The sequence below is a fragment of the Anopheles maculipalpis genome, chromosome 3RL (genome assembly GCF_943734695.1).
Source record: "Anopheles maculipalpis chromosome 3RL, idAnoMacuDA_375_x, whole genome shotgun sequence".
NCBI classification, from domain to species: Eukaryota; Metazoa; Arthropoda; class Insecta; order Diptera; family Culicidae; genus Anopheles; species Anopheles maculipalpis.
The window spans coordinates 23,140,700-23,162,310 of NC_064872.1; the positions used below are offsets into that span (position 1 = coordinate 23,140,700).

Sequence of the window (21,611 nt, forward strand, 5' to 3'; positions counted from 1 at the left end):
TTGTACGTAATTCCTACGCCACAAACCACCTGAGCAATCGGTGAAACGAGGAATACAGAGATTCATGTACACCGAACCGAACTTCACCGTTGGACAAATTGGTCGCTCCGCAAAAAAGAGGCCAAACGAATAAAAGAACTCCACATGTGCAGATGGGAATTGCAAAGTCTTGATGCCCGCTCCAAGCGCTCCTGTCAGCTGTCAACCGCAAGCGCTGGTGCACTGGAGGTATACCTCCAGCCACCTGATAATCTTCAGTGAAAGTTGTTTGCTCTCCCGCCATGAGTTGGAGCCAGTGATCGCTGTCAACATGCAAATCCATTCAACTGTGTGTGCGTTTCACATGAGTGTTGGCTAGTTTCAGAACAAAACGCATGCACCCGTAAACGTATTCGGCAAAAATAGAGCAACAGAGCAGAGCTTTGGGGAAGAGTTCCGGTTATCAATAATGTTGCCATTTCCGTCATTTTGTGACATTAATAATAGCGTTCCGCTACTACATCGTCTACAACTTTTTTTTTTGCTGGTCCCTCGGCAGATGGCGCTGGCACACTAGAGTTTGTGGCACTAGAGGTACTCGCTCATAAATTATTTATTGCGCCCTCGGTCTGCTGATCGTTCGGCCACTAATAGCCACCGTGGTGTGATTCGCTTCGGTTCTGCTAAAACGGTTCTTGCTGGTGCACGCTGTCAATGAACTTCTGCCTACTGGTTCTCTTTGTGACCAGGTTTCGGGTTATACTCACTCGTCTATCGCTGGTGGTCAGATTAAAACGCCCGTTGAATGTACGCACCATGCCAGAAGTTCTTGGAAATAGGGGAACAAACCATCGGAGAATGGTTAAACAGTTGACAGAAGGCTCATGTTGCGCTGGCCCTCGGCAGGAGGCATATGCTGCTGTGTTTATGGATGCAGTGTCAGAATGTGCAACAGCTGTCCGTTTATTATATTCTTGTTAAACATTTTTTCCAGTAACACTAGAAGCCTCCCGACATGATCTGCGGTGATCAAGTCTAGAGAGACCCATTCTAGAGAGATGGCAGGATACGGGTAGTCTCGGTACGCCCACCAACTCGATACCGAAAAAAAAACCCGTTCCCTGATCTCGATTCCATGTCCTCCCCGAAAGAGGCAGGGAACTCATTTAATATTCTACCATCGCACGCAAAACACGCCATCGTGTCGTGTGGCACAACGATGCACCTCCAGTACACTGGAGTTGCATCTCGAAACTGGACCAACCGGTGCTTCGGGGCCAAAATTAACAATCTCTGCTTGCACGTTTTTGCTGAGGGAAAACCCACCCTGAGCAGCAGTGCTAAACTCCGGTAGCGAAAACGTTCACCAAGACAACGCTGCCAGCAACGCTTCTTCCCTTAAGAAATCCCGTTAATGGGTCAAATTTATCACACCTTTTTCACACCCGCCATCCAGCGAGTTCGGTTGTGTGGTGCGTGCACCTAACCAGACCCTAAAAGAAGATTAAGCTCCCATCATCGAGTCGGTCGGCCACCTGAGTACGGTCGGTGGAAGCTCAATCTGCAATAGCATCTAATTTAATTATGCAAATGTCTGCCGCCGCTGCTGTCAATCGCGATGATGCTAATGACAGGGCTATTTCTGCGTAGGCAGCGGTTCCCGGTACACACTCCGGGGAAGCACCCATCGAAGGTTTGTTTTCAAACACACATTCACAAAGGGAACCGACCCGATAAGCTTCAGTGCGCCTGATCGCACATAATCGGACACATTTGCATAAACTCGTCTCGTTGTGGACCTTCCATTTCATTTTCGATATCAATTTGTTTTAAACCGGAGACCTACTTTCACTCCAAGAAGACGCGAGTGGACTCTATAGACATGATTGACTTTTCGGACATAGCCCTACATTTCTTGCCAGCCCTCTTCGGGACATCTTAGTGTCAAGCTTTAACACCTTTCTTCTTCCTTCTGGCTTTCCTTGCAGACAACTTCCGGTGCCGTACGCGAAGGCGAGCGTTAATGGCGGCACAGCGATACCACTGCCGGCTACCGTGCTGGTCACGAGACGATGTCCACCGGACAAAGTGCGTCCACTGCCACCGACACCGAACCAACAGACGGGTAAGTTTCATCCTTCCGTTCCAACTCTAGAAGATGATGATGATGATGTTACACGGTGGATGATCCAACTAGCCAACTTCCCAAAAGAAGCGTCCCTTTCAAGGCGAATTCGTCTATAAGGCTATGAGTTTACTGTTAATTAGTTTTCCAGCTCCAAACGTCTAAAGCTCCCATTATGGTTAGCGATAAGCAGCCGGACGATAAAACTTTAAACTCAAACAAGGATTTTGATGCTCCACTTTTGCTTAATGTTCCTTAATTTAGAACGCTCCGCAATTTTGAATGTTGGAGTTTCCTATTCGATAGAGAAGAACAATGCACAAAAAGGACTAACGATTTGCATTTATCGTACGAACTGTAAATCAAAACGATAGTTTAGTGGACGTTGCCGTTCTCAAATTGATAGAATAATTAAGTCCCCCAGAATATCTTCAATTTCTTCCTGGATTTCCAGCAAAACTTTTCTCAGGGACAAAAGAAGTGCCAGGGTTTGTTGTTTGCTTTTTGATAACTTCCAGGTATCCTGGTACCCGTAATTTCTTCGTTTGAACTTCAAATTAAATCCCCCAAATCTCCACTACTGCAATGCTTGATTGCACTCCCGACGCCATTATTGTGAACCGATTGGAGTTTTGAAATTTACATACGCTATCACCATTATTTACATACCGAATCGTTATGACAGCCCAATCGGTGCTCTGTTTTTGAAGTTCTATCTGCACCAGAAGACTCTCCAATGGGGAGCACGCATACGCTTCGTAAACGGCAATTAAAATGAAATTCGATTAAAATTCATCGTTTATCTGTGTGTACTGAAAACAGTACCCGAGTGCCGTTCCGGATCGTTTTGCTTTCGGTTCGGAAATAAAAGTCTAACCAAAGTCCAATTAGAATGCTGCTCGTCCGCATACAGCATGTTTAATCTCCTATAAATTAATTATAAACAAGTTTCTGGTGCCTTCCTGGGCGACCCTTGGAATTGTGAGCTGCATGCATGCAGAAGGGCATGCATTGATGCGCTCCGGGAGCCACTCGATAGCTAGGTTTACCGCAAAAGATAAACTTTATCCTCGTGCTGCTGCTACTGCTGCGACTGCCCACGAGCGTACCGTTCAGTGACTCCTATCTCGACCTCTAAAGCATTGAGCTCGACTACCTTTACAGTTCATGTGAAGCAGTTGACGCTGGAGTCTCTGGAGCGACCCCTTGCGGTAGACGGCAGTATCGCAACTTCCCCAAGCATTAAGCTAAATAATAAATTATCATGGAAGCTCTCGAACTCGAGTCATCCCTCTTTGCGCTGTGGGTCTCGTGGAATTAGGTGTAGTATCATGCGCTCCGGCACACTACACCGCTCAAACGTTTTCAGTGCTCCTGGGGGACTCGTAGTAACAAAATCGAAAACACGCTTACTCTTGACACTCGAGATACAACGATACAGGAGTTGTATCCTGTATCCTCGCCCAGTACGAGGTGTGAGAACCATTTCTCATTATTTGTAGATTTTAAAATTCATGTCCTCCACCGCTTTCATCTTCCGTGTCCACATCATTACCATCATCGCCAGTGTCACATTACTATGCCACCGATAAGCTTTGCCCCCTCATCTAGACACACCGAAGCAGCAAAATGGTCCTCGTTGGAATTAAAAATTCATTCTCTATCTCGCTTTTTCACAGGACTGCATGGTGGGTTGCAGAAGCATACGCTCGGTGCCGGTGGCATCAGTACGCCCTCCGACGGCAATAGCTGCCCTGGGAGTCCACAGCATCACAATGGCACGGCGATAATCACACAAATCCCGAAGGGAAGCAATAGGTAAGCGATCGCGCCACCATTGACCGGCCGGCAAAAGACGACATAACCGCAACAAGATGGAGCCAGGCAAAAACAAACGTCAAACACGCAGTGCATGAATTTGCGCCCCAAAACCAATGTTTTGTGGTTTGCTAGAAAATATTTCAGCGAAAGTATGAGTGATAGGAAGCGTATGAACTCGTCCTTTTTTTTTTTTTTTGCTTCACAGTTCACCCGTGTCGTGCCATTGTTTTTGGCCATTTTTCACGGTTGGTCGCGAACGGATTCGCGGTAAAAACTTTTGCTTCTTACCTCAAGCGAACGACTTACCGTGCGGTAATAGTAGATACTAAAAATTAAAGCAGTAAATTCAAGACATAATTTTAACAGTAATGTGCATAACATTTTTACAAATAAAAAAAGATAAATACATGCACAAGATTGAAATATTTCTTCAGTCAAATAATGCCCAAATTCGATTTGCTACAAAATTACATAACCTTTTGCGTTTTAGTCTTTTTTATAAATTGCATATTTTTAAACTACATTATTGTTCGTATCTGTTAACGCCCATAGCTATGCAGGTTTTATAACAAAGCCACATTGTGGCGGTCTTGTCAGCTTCTTTTCACGTGAATTTTACCTGGCTAGAAGAATAAATTCGCGACACAAAGACACGTAGTGCAGTGAAGAGCAGGTGGCGGCAGGGCTCATTTTAAAGGGAAGAAAAGTTCTTTTCATAAAAATCCACAGCTCGTCTGGTAGCTTTGCTTCCCAAGAGGAAAGCGAATACGAATTGTGCTAGTTCTGTCCATTGACTAACGTACATTAACCTCTCAATCCAGGCGTTAAGAGGATTTGTCTCGATAGTTTACTCCTGCTAACCGCGTCGCCGGTTTTAATTATGAATACATTTTTCGTATCCCTTACCTTTTAAGGTTCGGGCTGCCAGTAAAATTATGCTTTATGTTATTGGCATTTAAAGCAACACTTGAGATTTGCACGTGAATTGAAACACGAAAAAAGTGTTGTAATGCTCATCGAAACAAATTGTGTTGATGTAGTTTAAATAAAAGGGACTCTCCTGCCACCTTTGCTTATGTTCTCAAGAGGCGTTTTTAACCAAAAAATTGACACGCTCAAATTTATTCCATTTATCGGGGAACCCTAAACCGCACGGAACCTCACGCAACCATATATGGATTGCTCGAAATTTGTGGAATTGTCGGCGACGACGCCCAGCGGGATACAGCCAATCGGACATGAACAAGAATTAACACTTACTTGTGCCGTAAATCAAAAGCGCCTTCCCAAAACCCCAACACCTTAAGGTAGACGAAAACCCACGTGTATGCGTTACACGAGAAGAAAATAAAAACAAAACTGCTGGTGAATTGAATTTTTACGGTTCGGACCAAAGTTTGGATATCGAGCGATTTTGGCAAGCGTGCAAATAAATCAAAAGTCAAATTCGAAGGACGTGCGTGAAAGTCCTTCTCAGCGTATGGTGGAGGAAATTGGAGGATCTGGGAGAAAACGGTCGGTGGGTAATACGCACCAAATGCTGTCAATTACCTCTGTCAGATCCCTCTGGAGATATGGGCAGGAATTGATGGTAGATTCGTTCCTTCACACACAGTATGGGGCCCTACGAGAGAATCGATCCTTTCCTTTCGTTGTGCTTATGTCGCAAAAGGAGGGTTTGGGAGAAAATTCGCACATTCTTGTGTGTCGATAAACTGTTTGTTATTATTGTTTTGGATTGTTCGCACTTTCCTTTCGTTGTTTGGCGTTTTAAAGGCAAGACATTTAATTTATTTTTAATTTTGGTTCCATTGACTCATATCATATCATATCCCTTCTGCTTTCTTTCTCCCTACAGCCTGCGCCTTCCACAGGCAACGAACTGCAAAATTCCTGCCAGCCCCTACTCGGCTTCCAACACGCTGCAGCACAACAACCATCACAACAATAACAACAACACCATCACGCTGATTCCCAATGGTAACGTGACGAACATTCCCACCAACCCGGCCCAACAGCAGCAACCCCAGCACCAGAAGCATTCGATGCTGGACAAGTTTAAGCTGTTCAACAGCAAGGAAAAGCAGGATCGTTCCGCCCAAAAGTCTCAAATCTCCAAACGCACCAGTTCGAGCAGTGGATTCTCGTCGGCACGCAGCGAACGAAGCGATTCTAGCCTCAGTCTGGACAATGGCCATCACCAGGGATCGCTGCAACCAACCGTCGTCCCAACGTCCGCCATTCCAGGCGCAAAGATTAAAGAGTCCGGTCTGAAGAAGCTTGACTCGAGCACCTCAAAGTCCTCGCCATCGGCCACCCTCGTCAGTCAGTCATCCACCAAATCTTCCTCCAAACTCATATCGTCCAAATCGAGCTCGAAAGAATCGGCCAAAGCGGCTGCCAAGGCTGCCGCGGCGGCCGAAAAACAACGACAGCTGGACCCGGGTGCACCCCAAACGCACATTCCGCTCGCACCGCAGAAGGCGCAGAAAATACCGATGGCGACAACCGTGACGACGAACTCGCTGGCGACGGCGACTGCGGCCGGTGCGTCGGCGATGGCACCGAAGGTGCAAGATTCGTCCCGTCTGAAACTTGGCTCCGTGGGCCGAAAACTGGATGCCAAATCTGAAAGTAAAACTAGTTTGCACCAGCAGCCCCAGCTGATGGTGCCACAGTCCCCGAAAACGATGCTGTCCCCCCAGCAGCAGCACCAGCAGCAGCACCAGCAGCAGCAGCAACAACAGATGCAACAGCAGTCAGCAGTTGGCACCGGTATTCCGAAACCGATGGCCGCAATCAAGGGAACTAGCAAACCGTCGCAGCCGCTCACACCAAGCGCTGGCACTGGAAAGGAAGAATTAACCGTGTGTAAACCGGCCGTTGTTGGTGCGATAGTACAGCCGCAGATTCCGAACAATAACAACGCCAACGGTGCGATTAGTGCTAGTGGTAACAACAACACCATGATAGGTCAGCTTCTTCAACAGCAGCAGCAGCAACAGCATCAGCAGCTGATGGCGAATGGTGCTAGTAACGGCGCTATGTCTGACAGTATGCACTCGAACTCAACGCAAGGTGCCTCGATGGGTCAACATTCCACCAACTCAAGCGAAACGTCCAGTGTGGTTGCCTATCGGCCCAGTTCGGAGTCTGGATCGGAACAGCTGCTCCAATCACCTCAGAAGCTACACCCAATAAATGGATCTTCAGGTCCGCTCGCGTACGGTGGACAACCGGATGTAAATCTCAACAGTAGTAACAACGGCAGCAGTAGCCCAGGCGCCGGTCATGTCTTCCACAATGGTAACGGTAATCTGCACCATACTAGCAACAATAACCACAACTCCAACACCGCCAACAACAACAATAACCTCAACAAGTTCCACACCGTACCGGCGAAGATGCTCAACACGGGATGCTCAAGTCCGGTGGCCGGGAATCAGACCACGATCTACGAGCAGGAAGAAAAACAAATCACCGTGCTTCCGATGCGACCGCTACTTCGCGGATACAACAGTCATGTTACGTTGCCCACCCGCGGTACTCGTGGCCACCATCCACACCATCCGCATGTCCACCATCATCAGCTGATGGCGGCGGATTACTGTGAGGACTTTGGCGGACAGGGTGGCGGTTACTGTAGTGATGGTGACGCACTGCGAAAGATCCCGGCACGCTACTCGGACAACATCGACAATGGCTACCTTTCGGAGGGTGGTGGTGGTGGTGGAGGTGCCAGCATCCTGACAAGTGCAGGCCGTCAACAGCACGCATCGTACATCAGTTCCCTGAGGGCTCGCACCCAACTTCCGACGACCATCGAAGAACGGTGAGTAAACGCAAACGTGGTCATGCCTCGGCATAAAGTTGTCGGATTAGACATTTCCGAAATATTTGGGAGATTATGAGGATCGGGAACTCTGGAGCGATATGCCGTTGACAGGCACGCAGCTCAGTTTTTTTTTTCGGTTAAGATTAATAGTGAACATTCTTGCTGAGGTCTCTTGATGAGATAAAGCCGACAGTGTGAAACACGGAGACTACCAGGTTGCTCACACTTGCACACCCTATTTGTTCGCCCTAATCACGTTTGCTCCAAACCGTGGAATTGCGGTGTGTGTGTCAGAGATATGAGATGTTAGTGTTTCGGGATGAACTATCCCAGAAAAGGGCGTCCATTTTAGTCGACCAAATCCCGAAATAATTGAACGCGCGTTCGTAATGCGATCTCTCAAGCTTGACACAAGTGTTTGTGGTGGAGTTGTTTCCCATCCTTAAAGGACCTTTTTCATTCTGCGTGTGTGTGTGTGTATCTGTGTGTGGATGAATGTGTTCTAAAGGAAGTTATCGTTAGTGCGGTTTAATGTGGTTTAATTTTCTCATCGCGTACTCGAGAATGTTGGAGCAGTTTTTAGTGGCAATTAAAAGACTAATGCTGAGGGATGGGGCAAGGGATGGTGTACAAGTAATTCACTGTGTCCTGTATGTTAGACCACCCAAATGCCCTCGTATGTATCCGGGGTTATTCGCCTCTTCGAGTAATTAATTTACTTGCACATTCAGTCCTAATCTGTTCGCTGTGGAAAGTGAGGGAAAACGGTGAGCAAAAACTCGGTGTGTTGTTGGTGCGTTTATCGATCGATGCGGGAAACTCCGATGAGCGAAGCATGAAGTCTTCTATGTTTTGTGAACCACTTTGTCGATACGAGGGTGACGCACTAAAGTGTGGCCTTTTTTCGGGTTTAACCAACCTCTCGTCGGTCGGTTCGCTCCCTTTTTATGTTTTATTTAATTCATAGCGCTCAACGCAGCTTCAAACGATGATTTCTTATACATGCACACAACCCGTCTGGTTCACATAACTCATAATTATGCTTCCTATTCTCAGTCTGTGCGTTGCATATTTGGGGGAAAGAGCGAGTGGTGCATTAAAAAGCGAGCTAAATGGAAATCCATAAACCCATAGGAAAGACCGTACAAAGAAGATCCTTCGTCTGAATAGCACCGACGATGAGTAACGATTCATTGTTACGAGCGGATCACAATCGAACCGAATCATCATGCATCCTTACATAGGGAATCCTTTCTTCCTGGAGACACAAGCACACCATCCTGATCAAACTCCATTTTCTCCCCAGACGAAAAACGAGGACATTCAGCCAGCGGACGTAGTGGATGGAGCAAATTAAATTACTCTCCTTTAATGATGTAATATTGTGTGCACTTCTTTGCCGCATATGAGGTCCTCCACACGTATTAAAGTGTTTTTGGGTGCTCTTCTGTCCCGGGGGACGATGATATCTCTTTTTTTGAGGGATGGATATATTTTTAGATAGAATTGCAAATGGAGATAGTGACCTACAATACATGGTGTGGTCACCTAATTTTCCAAGCATCCTGTTGTGTTCATATCGAGCACCAAGGAAGCATATCCTGGGTGGACATGGCAGTATGATATAAATATTATACCGTTGCATCCTGCGGCTAGAAGCATCCTGCTGTGTGACAGGATGCTTTGTTGGCTCACACCTTGCTCGGCGCTGCATCGAAGAAAGCTGCTGTGCTAAGCAAAACGAAAAAAGGGGTGAAATGAAAGGTTACGTTGATAAATAGTGCGGTGTCGATGGTGCCGAAAAGGAAATTTAATAAAAAATCGAACAAAAAAATAGGAAAACCGGGAAGGATAAAGACAAAACAGGAATCGAGTATATCGAAGAAAAGATTGGGGAGAGTCAGACATTGACTCCGGTAAACGGGAACTTAAGAACGGGATGTTTATTGGATTTTTTTTTTCATTCGGTGGAACCACTGACAGCTTGTGTTGCGAAGGATTCGTTTCGGTGGGGTGCAGTTGTTCTTTTTTGGCCGGATTTTGTATGCCCAGATCGAAAGAATCCAAACATTCCTTCGGGAATCCAAACAAGGCGTATTACGAAGTAAACCTTGCAGGAAGTAACAGGAATGAAACAGATTATTTGTTGACAGCTGTCAATTTGTATGTTTTTTAGGATTTTTTTTCGAAGATACAATTTAATATTACCAAATAGTCTTGTAAATTTATTACATTTTGTTCAATGGTTCTTCCTTAAGAACTCTACAATCTCTACAATTAGTGCTACTGAAATTATGCAATTTAATATGTATAATGTCGAGCATAGCAAGTCAAAGATGGTTCAGTTTAAAAGGCATTTAAATGAGATTTTTAAAGATCCCGTAGATCTTTGACTGCTAAACATTGAGGAGTACAGGAGTTGTTTTGAATGTTTTAGTATTACACAAAAGTTTTAAGCGCATCAGTCAGACTCGAGACATTTTTGTCTTCAATAAAGGTCGTTTGAACGCAGACTTTCCAATGTTGGAAAACAACTCTGTAGAATCCTAGTTGTAGTAATATAGTTTTGACCAAACAATGAAAGTTATCAGGCAGACCTGGTCATCCTTTTAAGAAAAGAGAACACAAAAAGCAAGCTTGTCTAACTCCACAAATTGTTCCAAATTATCATCTAGAATGAAATTAATTTCATGCAAATTAGCTACCCGTATTTTTTACAGCTGTCGAGTCAATTTCTCATTATAGTCGTCACTTTAGCCAGGATCACTCAAAATGCTATTTGAAAGACGCTTTTCTCCTAAGCTCACGTCAGCAGCATAGAGCTAAATTAATTGAAATTATATTCCATCCTTTGTATTGAATATTGTTAGATCCTCCAGAAGCATCTCGGGAGCGAGAATTATCCCCACCTTTTGCTCTATGTTTTATCTCAACAATCGCTCCTAGCGTTGGGATGTGTCTGGTCCTTCTTCTAGCTGTGATAAAACCGACCGACCCAACAGGTGGTCTTTGCTTCTGCTAGCTGTCTGTCTGTCGCAGCAGACTGTTATCGTTGTGATATTTATTTTTTCGCCGACAGACACAAGCACGGCAACGCTACTAGTGTACCGGATCCGGAAATTACGATACCGAGACAAAGTTTGCCTTTTATCCCGGTTGTCCGGATTTGGCACGACACACGTTGGGTGTGCGATAGTTTATCAAAGCGATTGAAAAACTTTCTTCCTCCGTCACGTGCACGAGCGAGGAAACGCATCATCACCATCACACACTTCCCGTTGATGCATTATTCACACGTTTGCTCTTCTGACATCAACGCTGCACAGCAATGGTTGGTCCATCCAGGAGCAGAATAACAGAATAGCTTGCAGTGTCGCATGTCGCCCGACGATGCCGTCTGCGCTGTGTGTAGTACATCCCGCTGATGTACGAAGCGAGAACTCCCCGAGACAAAAAATTCCTTCCAAATATCCTGAAAGATCACAGGATATCGCTGTGTTGTGTTCCTGCATGATATTTTATTTTAAAGTGCGCTTTGTGGTGAGAATAAAATGCACCAGAATGTGTTGGAGGAATGCTTTCAATAACGTTGGAGAGGAATTATCGGTTTAAGTTCCTCCAAAGGAATCGCGTTGAAGTTATAATGTTATTCATAGAAAAAAGGCACTGCGTCGACTATCGATGCACAAGCTGTACAAAATATTTCAGAAATTTTATCGATATTATTATCAGAACGGCAGTGTGAGTATGTCTGGGAAGTTTGATGGATTTTTGTTCTAACAGGAAGCAAAACATAAAGGACTATTTTGTCCGAAGCCTTCCTATCCTCTGAACGCCATTTGCTTTGATAGTAAGGGAACAGTACCATGTTGCGTAAATTACACCAGGGGAAGCTCTTGGCTGCTGTTCGCCTCTAAAGAGCATTATTAGCACCAACCACGGTACGGTGGCTCTTTATGAATCATTCGCGCACAAACTCCCTCCCTAAATCCAACAGCGCGGCGTCACACTTTAGCCATCCTTTTTTTTTGCTGGGCCATTAGGGGACGCGAATTTTCTTCTCTAGGCTTTCCGGGTGTAAACTCGGCGTGAAGAAATCTATTTTCCCATCGCACGTGTACACCCGTGTACTTCGGACGGCAGCAATTGACCAGACCAGTGCTACCAGAGGACCCTAAGTCCTGCAATTTTTGTTCCTCTCGGTCCCTCGGCAGCAGGTAGTCCGGCCCATCACCGTGGGACATTAAGGTATTGTTTGCTGTCGAATCTTTTAATATCCGAGAGGGAATTTCATATTTGGGTGCTTTATTTAAAAAGGATAGAGAGGAAAAATCCACTGACACAATACACGGTGCCAGATTTTTCCATTCGCACGCGTCCAGGGACAAATTCTGCGCTACAAGCCGGGAAGTCCGGGAAGAATATTTTCAGTCCCGAATGTGCTACAACGTGTACGCCTCGTACGGAGTTTGAATGTTTTCCTCCGTTTCCCAGGAGGGATTTGATATGGTTGTAAATCATTTTCCGATTTGTCTGCAACTCTCTGCCTGTCATACATGTATGTGAGAGAGAGAGCAGGCACGGAAGATCCATTAGTAGACTTCCTTTAACGCGGGGTATCATTATCTTTAACGAGTACTGTTGGTTTAGAGATAAGGGACGTTTACATACTCCCGGGAGGTTTAAGGGAAATTATGAACCGTGTCTCAACACGGTGATTTGGACCACCTAATCAGGAGGATGTCGTTGTTGCAGCAGTCATAACTTATCCATCGATGTGTAATGCTTTCTGGCTCGTTCGATTACGTTATTAGTTGCGCTTTTAATTTTGCTGCTGCTTTGATATTTTACTTACACATCCTGATATTTTAATTTTTAAAGTTTCAATAACAGAAACTAGAAGTTTTATTATTTTCCACATTTTTTTTTAAATGAATTATCGACGGTTTCTCGCAAAAGCTGCACGAAAGCTTTTAACTTGTACATTTTCGAGTAAAACTCGAGCAGTTTACTTTGCTGCTCGAAAACATCTTGTGCTTGCGGTGTTTGTCTCCGCTTGCATCGCGATTCGAGCAGTCGCTGCACGGTTTTGGTCGTAAATAGCTTTCGAGCTAGAATCGTGCAGAAAATATCCGTGGGAAAAACAACATGCTTTAAATGATTTTTTAATTAAAATTTTCTAATTTGATCTTACTTTCACAAAGTCATGTTTATTACAATTTTACTATGTTATCACCAATATCGTAACACAAACCATACCGATGAAGCGATGCCTCTAGGCCACACAGCTTAAACACCAAAGCGAACGCAAGGAAAACCCCCGGCCCGATGTCATTAAGGGGTTTTGGTAATTTATCAAAGCCATTCATCACACCAACAAACACAGGCAAAGCGACCTTTCGCTATCCTTAATTCATTTGCTCCGTGCCTAAATTAGTCACCGAGACCTTTAAGAAATACAGGCAGTGCTGTTGGAAATGGTTTATGTTGAATAAAAAAAGCACACCAATCCCCCCCGATACGCCTAAATTTAGGCAATAAATTAAAATTCAATTTTTAGGACATCTTGTACAACACGCTTCAATAAAGCGAGCGTGGCACATATCGGAACACTGGATGCCTTGTATCCATGTGGCCTCTTGTGGCTAACTGCTGGCTGCTTGGAAGTTCACCAATGCACAACAATTTCCGTGCGAGCATTCACCCTGTTCGATCCGTGGAAACATCTTCACACCGTACTACTGTGGAGATGTTGCGGTTTTCTCATTCACACAGCTCCCACCGAGCTGGACAGTTCAGTAGGGAAAAGTGTCGGGAAATTGAAACATCTGGTTTTTGAGGTATTGTGCCACACACCACGAATGTGTTTCTCGCACATTGATTGGGTGAGTGTGTAATTCTTGGCCGGAGGGTAGTAAATATTTTATCAAAATACTTGGAACGCGCAAACAGACCACCAGCTGGGTGAGTCCTGTTTGATGTTCTCTCTTCGGAAGCCACGCGTAGACAAAAGATAAGAATAGGAGGAAGTAATGCGTTTTTCTATTTTATTTTTCTTATTTTTTCGACCGTGTCTAAATCCATCGGCATATAACCTTTGCCATGACGTGTATCCTAACCTTACCCTTGGGATGCAGTGATAGCGGGACAACGCTGGTCCTAGCTGGGAGTAGCTGGAAGAAATTGTAAGTTACGACAACGGTACGCCGTTGAACAATTGGGGGTGGATGTTGGCAATTGATGCTTCTGCTTAACAGTCAAGACTGGCTTCCGTTGCAAGACATCGTCTATTGGTACAACATTGTGTGGACTGTGGACTGTGTTATAAATGAAGGGATGTTTTCGCCCCCTGTGCAAGGAGCAAAATGGCACAGCAAGCGTGTCCGTATGAAGTGTCGACAGCTAATTCAAAGTTGTCTCTTCTGTCCTTCGTAGTGCTTTTTACTCTGATTGTATTTCACGCTAGAAGCACAAATGCTTTCTACATAAATAGAGTACAATATTTGGAGCTCACACTGTCTCTTATTTCACTCTTCACTTCACATAGAAAGGGAAAAATACAACTCACAAAAATGCTAGATTATTCTCAAAGCCGTTATTAATATTTCTGTCGCCCCCCAAATGTATGCAATCCGACTCACAATGCTTCCTTATTGCATTTCCTCTATCGGATTAGTCGCATCTTTCAACAAGGACGTCTTCAAAATCAAGCAACATCATCAATATTCCAACAACCGCTACCACAATGGCCGGATCTCGAACCAAGCCAATGCTCATCCATTTATTAATTCAACTCAATTGCACAACACATGACCGCGAAAAATCTCAACCATAATTGCAATCCTTGCCTCAAGTGTGTGCTGTTACCATAGCTCTAGCCGCTACAATACACTTCGGCAACTAACCGTTTCTAACCACAGTGTCCAACCTCAACAAAACCCCCCAGCAACAGCGAAGGGCAATCAAATCAAATTCAATTAATTAAATTGTCTCCTGCTTGTTCTTGCAAGTTTCTGGAAGCAACCGGATAAACGCCACGCCGGCTTGCCTGGCTGGCTGGTGCCTTTGACTGGTCAAAATATTGGTCCCAGACCGTGTGTTCCATCTTTTGCAAAATTCAACCATTACCAATACTCTGTCAACTGTCATCAACTCATTGAAGAGAAGTTCCATGGAGCTCCGATAGATACCCAATGGCTCAGAGTATTTGCCAAACGCCAGTCTGTCTGGTTCGAGATTCTCCAACAAAAAAGGACCTGCTTTCCTTCCTGCACAATCGCTTATCGGCGATACCGTAGTTTTGTACCGTTGACATTTGTGCAGACTCTTTTTACGACAACGCTGCTCTTCCTGTGAGTATCCTGATCTTGGTGATGCTAGTGATGCTAGTGCTAGTGATTGCGAATCGAATGTCCATCTTCCCAACGACAGGGGCGAGTACGTTACATTGTGTGCTCCATTTGTTTCCTGATATTCCCACGACAAGTTCGATGGCGACGACATACATACATACACACAAAGTGTTCGTCATTTTATCAGTCCGTGTAGTCGTCCGATGTTGTTGTTGTGGTGGGGTTGCTTCTTTCTGTTGCCCTTGCCAACAAGGTTTTGGGGGCTTTCTTCGTCGCCGTCTGTCGCCGCTAGGAAGTTGTGCAGAGCCGATGAGTCATAACATCCTTGCAGCTCTCTTGCTTGTAGTTTTTCGTGTAGCGTCGACGGGAGTGCACTATAACGGAAGGGATCGGTTGCTTGTGCTATCGAAACAAAGGGGGAAAGCACGTTGTACTCATTGGGAGGCTTGGATGTCGGAAGTTTTCCTGCACCCGGCGCACACACGAATACACACCAGACACTCTGCTCGCCAGACACACGACACACGTAACCCTCCGCGGATGGTGCGGCCATCATCTGTTCTGCAGACACACGATACACACCCAAATTGAGAGTGAGAACCCCCCTCAGATAACGGAACAGAAATGCTCTTGAGTGATTTTGAGAGCGATTTGCATTTGCCTTTGGGTTGTTGAAAAAATCTGGTTTGTTTGCTATTAGAATATGGAATGTTCCATTTGCAATGATTCGAATTATTTTGGTCGCTTCCGCTCCTTTTTTGTATGGAAAGCAAACCCAAGGTAACCACATTCTACATTTACACTTTTTTATAATACGGAAATATGAAATACTTGAGTGGTTGATCAAAACTATAATGGTTTTCAAATATACAAAATTAAAATTCTTTTTATACTTAAAAAATTATTTCCTTTTACGTAATTTGCAGTTAGAAAGGATAAACATAAATAACAACGAAAAATATGGCTGCTTAATGCATAAAGCATATTTCAATGCACCTTCTGCTGCATTTAAATGCTTCTTAGTGCTACAGAAGCAGCCCTGCATTGAATAAAAACAAGAAAGTTACAAAAAAGGGCTACTCAAATAGTGGATTTATTTAGTTATACTATTTGTTTTATTTGAGTATGATGGCTCTGCGCCGTTTTGTCATTTATAAGCGCTATTCAGAAATACGATACCCAAAATATTTATTTATTACAATTATTACGGGCGTGCCTTGTTGTGGAGATATTTCTCGGCTGGGTGTTAACAGGTGTTTTTGGTAGCCGTTTCCTCCTACTGATGGGTCTTATCCCGAAGATACTCGGTTGATTTAATATTGTTTGACACAAAAAAAAAAAATATTTAAAAAAATTATTGTGCCAAACCTTAACGCTACAGTCTGGTATTTTGAGATAGTTCTTTCGTTCTACGTACGGTAAAAAATAAATTCTTGCCCAAGCACTTTCAATTCATCCCAACTCTTCTATCAAACTGTTCCGATGAGTTCCGGTGAGTGTCGACCGAAAAAAAACCGACACCCATACACGGTCGATACGGCCATTATCGTTCGTGCAGGGTGGAAAGGTTTTTCACCGTTTGGGTGCGTTTTTCCCATTGTGTTGTGGCGAGCGCACACGCGGTCACTCGTTCCGTACGCTCGGCTGGTAGCAGCAGGAGCGCAAACCGACAGGACCCGTCGTGAGTGTGAATCGGTCCGTCGGTCCTGCAAGTGGCAGAGCAGTGTCAGGCACACCAACCTGTGTGTCTGGGCAGCCAATCTTTCTGCAGCCGGGTAGAAGTTTTCCCTACTTTATTTTCTCCTAGCGTGTGGTTGTGTCAATAGTTGTGCGAGAAAAAGGAAATCAAGTGGAAAGGTTGAACCGGGCTCCTTATTTCGTGTCCTATTTCGTGTCCGTTTGTGAAAGAATTCTTTTCGACACGAAATTGGCCAGCTGCCAACAACCACCGGTTGTGGTGGCTCCTGAGGCTCTACTATTCTTTAGCTAGTGTGAGTGCAAATGTGTGTGTGTCTACTACCCACTCATGTGAACCGATGTGTGTGTGTGTGCACCGGTTGAGAGCCAGCATCGATGCATCCGGCATTTTCCTGCAACCAACCATCGAAACAATTAGAGCAAGGAATAATTCGTTCGAAGCAGGAAGAAAAAATATAATTCAACCCCTTTTTTTGGGTAGCAAGGGGCACGGTTCTCTCACTCAGTTTTGTTACCGAAACGAGTGAAAAGCCATCCGCCATCGTGCACGGTTTGAAAATGCAACCACCCCCCCGAAAAGAATCGAATGGCAAATGTGTGCTGCCAGCACATGATGCACAATTGCACGGAAAGAAAGCATAAGGTGAAGTGATTGGAAGTGGGTGCAATTTGACCGACAAAAGCAAATGCTTTATACAATGGCAAGTCCAAGAACGCTGTGTAAATAGTAGGGGTTGTTTGATTTCTTGTTCTAACAGCGAAGGACCTCCAGCCGTGATTAGTGAACCCACAATAATTGCTTGAAAGTGCTTGCTGTTTGCAATATTTATTTTATTTTATGTTTAAAATTTCCTCAAATCCATTTCACTGCTAGTGTGAGTGTTGGTCGGTGGCCGAGAAACAGTGGAACAAATTTTATAATCCTTCAAGAAAACGACACTCGGTTGCTCTTTTTTCCTTCGTGTTTATCATCCCCACTGGGACCACTCGTTTCATCCTACAAACTGGATAAAATCCATCGACAAAGTTCTCCAAAAAACACGCCCTGAAATAGCCTCAAAGCAAAGGGAAGGCTACACCGTATGCTACTGCTGCTCGGTTCATCCGTCTATCGAATTAAAGTGCGATAGCTCGATCTGTGCCATCAAAAAACCGCACCAGCAAAGCACATCGAAGACGCACAACTTCAAAAGTTTGAAGGGTATGTTCTGATGGGAAAGCGTACAGCAAATCGACCCTTACCCTAAAAAGCAAGGCCACGCAATAGTTAAGTGAAAAACAAAGTAAAAGAAATACATCGAATCGTACTATCAGTTGCTTGCTGGGGAAGCCTCGGGTTGGGTCGTAATAAAAGGGGAATCGAGGAAGAAATTTTTGAAAGTCGAGCAGTCGACGTTTTTCGGGCGCCAGAATTGAATTATGGCTTTGTTTTGTTGCTCGTAAACCAAACCCTCTCTTAGCGCCATGCTTTATCCATGCCCGCTTTTGCATGTCGCGTTTGTCTTGTTACCCCGGAAATGAAATCTATCCCACTGGTGTGGTCTGCGCGACGATTCGTGTTTCGATATCTCGCTCTCGAATCTTGCAAAGAAAATGCCGAAGAAAAACGATGCTGAGTTCCGTATTTTGTGTGTTAGTGTATGTGTTGGGGTGACTTTCTTCAAGGAGCGATTTTTTCCTTTGGACTACATGAAAAGGAAAAGACCTAGAAAGAAGAAACAGGAAACTCTTTTCGGCTCAAAATCGATTCAGAAGAATATTATTATCAATATGAATGATGTCTAATAGAATAATATTTTTAGTTAATTTTAGCTAACAAGGGCTTATGAAGCTGTTAAAAAGATCGTAGTGCAACCATAATAAAGACAAATAATTAATTGTGTTCCTTTATTGGCATGGCTTTATTGTTTTAAGCACAAAACTATAAGCGCCTAAATGTATGCATGTTTGCATTTTGTAGCTAATTTCCTCCAATTAAAAATATTACAACCAGCAAACGGCTGCGTTGCGCTAGCATTAATTAACAATATCGTCATTTTTCCCTCTAATGAGCAAGCAGTGTTACAGATGCAACCTGCGTTAAGTAGCGGGATTAAATCATTTCACTTAATCCTTACAACGTTTACGTAACGTATCCACTTAACCAAACCAGGAGGGACGAGTTTTTCACCGAATACTGTTCCCATTTTAATTGCATCGCACTTCACCGTGGTCTCACAGAACCTACTGCCCACAAACCTACTTAAACTAAGGGTGTACCGTTTTTCAGCGTTAGTTTTCTTTCTTGACACACCGAGACACGGACACATCGAGTCATGTTTTTCCAAACTAACGAAAAGAGCAAGCTGTTTCCCTGTTTTTTCCTTTTGCACAGGATCCTTATTACTGCTGCCATGAGTCAGCAAGGACCGTAAATGCAAGCGGTGTGTTGTGTAAATTATGCTATGTAAATAAGATTGGTGTATGCTTTCTTCCCTCCGTGTCCCAGGTGTTTGGTGTCTGGCTAACGGAAGCTTCCCCAACGTCGCTTTCACGCCACGAATAATATGTGAGCCTGTGCATAGCGTGGAAGAAAATAACTTGCACTTGACTCGGGTGGAAGTAAATTTATTTAAATTCGTAGCGAATAAAAACACCTTTCCCAACAACAAAACATCATCCCGAGGTGTGAACAAATTCGTGGCAAACGATGCAATTTCGGTAAGATACATCGTTTATGGGTGGTTGAAACATGAACCCCGCATTGGTAGCCATCGAATCAAATTTAAAGCTCTTTTACATTTCTGCCTTTTTTTCGCTCTTACCAAGGAATCTTTTTACCAGCAAACTTAAAAAAAAGAAGTCAAATTTATGTAGCGTTCATGGTGGTGCTTTTACTCAAGCTATATTTCTTCGTAATTGTAGCTTCATAATGCTTTCTCCGTATCGCACGGCTGACAGAGCGATTTGGCATGGTTTAAATATTGAGCCATGTTTTACTGCCGGCTAAATGCTGCACGCCAATCCAACCGGTCTCCGGATTTATATTGGTGGGTTTTACTACGTGGAAAGCTTGGTGTAAAGAAAGAGAAGAGACGATTGAATAAGTGTATTTCTTTTGAAATCGTCAGGATGGAAATGTTCGCTTAATTCTTTGACTGGTATTGGATTGAATGTTTTTACCGTTCTAGGGATTTTGTGAAAGAACGGGTTTTCTTGAAGCATAGCTTTAGGTGCTTTTTAAATTAATTTCTTTTATCTACAGACCTAAACCTAAACGGCAGTATTAATCCTAAACTTAACTAATCGTTCAAATCGTTTTTGTATGCACAAAGCATACTTTAAGGCGCATTTATGCGAACTACTAGAGAACTTAGTGGTTCAAAACTTAAATCGTTTTAACTGATTATATTGTCCTGATCACTCAAAACGGTTACTTCAAATAAGCTTCAAAATTAAAATCTAGGACTTGTTTATAAAACTTGATGAATTTTTTATCGGTTGCGTTCATAGCTCATCCTTCCTGGGATTACTACCGTGGAACTTATTTAAAGCTATCATGGATTTGGCCGGTCAGCAGCAAGCCGGATCATAAAACCCCAAACCATGGTCGTGGTCGTAAAGCGATCTAACGCAGAAAAACACCCCTGCCTTAATCCTTTGGCCAACCGCAACCGGACCACCTCTCGAGTCTTCCATCTCCATGACGAGCTACACGGTACTCGGGCTGAGCTGAGCCAGACTATAAAAGTCAAATTATTCCTCGTTCGACTACCGGCAGTTCGTGGCAGTAGGTCGTTACCCTTTTACACCGGTACACACCCTTTGCATCAATCGAACTTCAATAAACGAAATCTGTTGTGGTGGGGACGGGTTTAGGAAAGAAGGAAAAAAAAAGGCAACCGATTACTACCTGACGTAGGAGCATCTCGGCAGGCGAAAAGGGGAGAACATTTTCCCACACGGTTGGCCTATTTTTAACCAACCTAACCGAGCGGTCCTCCAAAGGATTTTATGGAAGGGTGATGCCATGATACTTTGGCGAAAACAGGTCATCTTCTTCAGTTTATGAGGGAAAGGGATGGATGGTTCGAATTTAATTCCTGTTGATTATCCGCTCGTATCGTTACCTTTAGAGCGTTAGAGTTATCTAATCTCGTGGAAAGTAAAATGAAAATTTATCTGGCAAAACCTCTCCAGCCAAGGCAAAAAGGTAAACAGCCAAGTAAGGAGTATTGTGGTATTGTGGCTATTGTAAACGAGCACAAGGATCTATCTTGAATATTCGAGCGAAAAGCATAAAACATATGATTTGCATTGCAAAAACACATTCCATTAGATGATTTATGTCCCATTTGCCAGTACGCACTTCATCCAGGCGTTTCATCCTTAATCGCTAGGCTTCAGCCCATGAAACCTTGCCGACAGGTGCCAAGAAGAGGTCGTCGACTGGACACGTACCGGATCGATTAATTACGGCAAATTTCGCAACCGGCAAAGGGTTGAGTTCCGTGCTACGTGGAAGTGTTTCGCATTATGCTCCTACGCTTCAGTCATCCATCCCGCTCACATGATTTATGGAACGCGTGAACGGATTATTGAATTATCCGGCCAACTCTCTATCCCTGCAGTTGGGCCCTGATGCAGGATAACGCTCGCAAATGCATATGATTTATGATGCCGGCGGATCTACCACCACTATCGTTAATTGGATTTAACCACACTTTTCGCCTGGCTCTCGTGCTTTCTCTCCGGGTGTCATTTGTACTTTTGCGTGATAAACAACTGATCCGGTTTGAATCCTACTATCCCGTCTGTCAGG

At 44.2% G+C, this 21,611-nt stretch overlaps 1 protein-coding gene across 1 annotated transcript in view; it reads left to right on the forward strand.

Moving 5' to 3' along the window:
• LOC126563716 (protein sickie) overlaps positions 1-21,611 on the forward strand; it is a 231,060-nt gene that overhangs the window by 126,562 nt on the left and 82,887 nt on the right. The window contains exons 5-7 of the mRNA XM_050220362.1: positions 1,968-2,104; positions 3,784-3,922; positions 5,784-7,757. Coding sequence (XP_050076319.1) covers positions 1,968-2,104; positions 3,784-3,922; positions 5,784-7,757 — 2,250 coding nt within the window. The remainder of the gene's footprint in view (positions 1-1,967; positions 2,105-3,783; positions 3,923-5,783; positions 7,758-21,611) is intronic.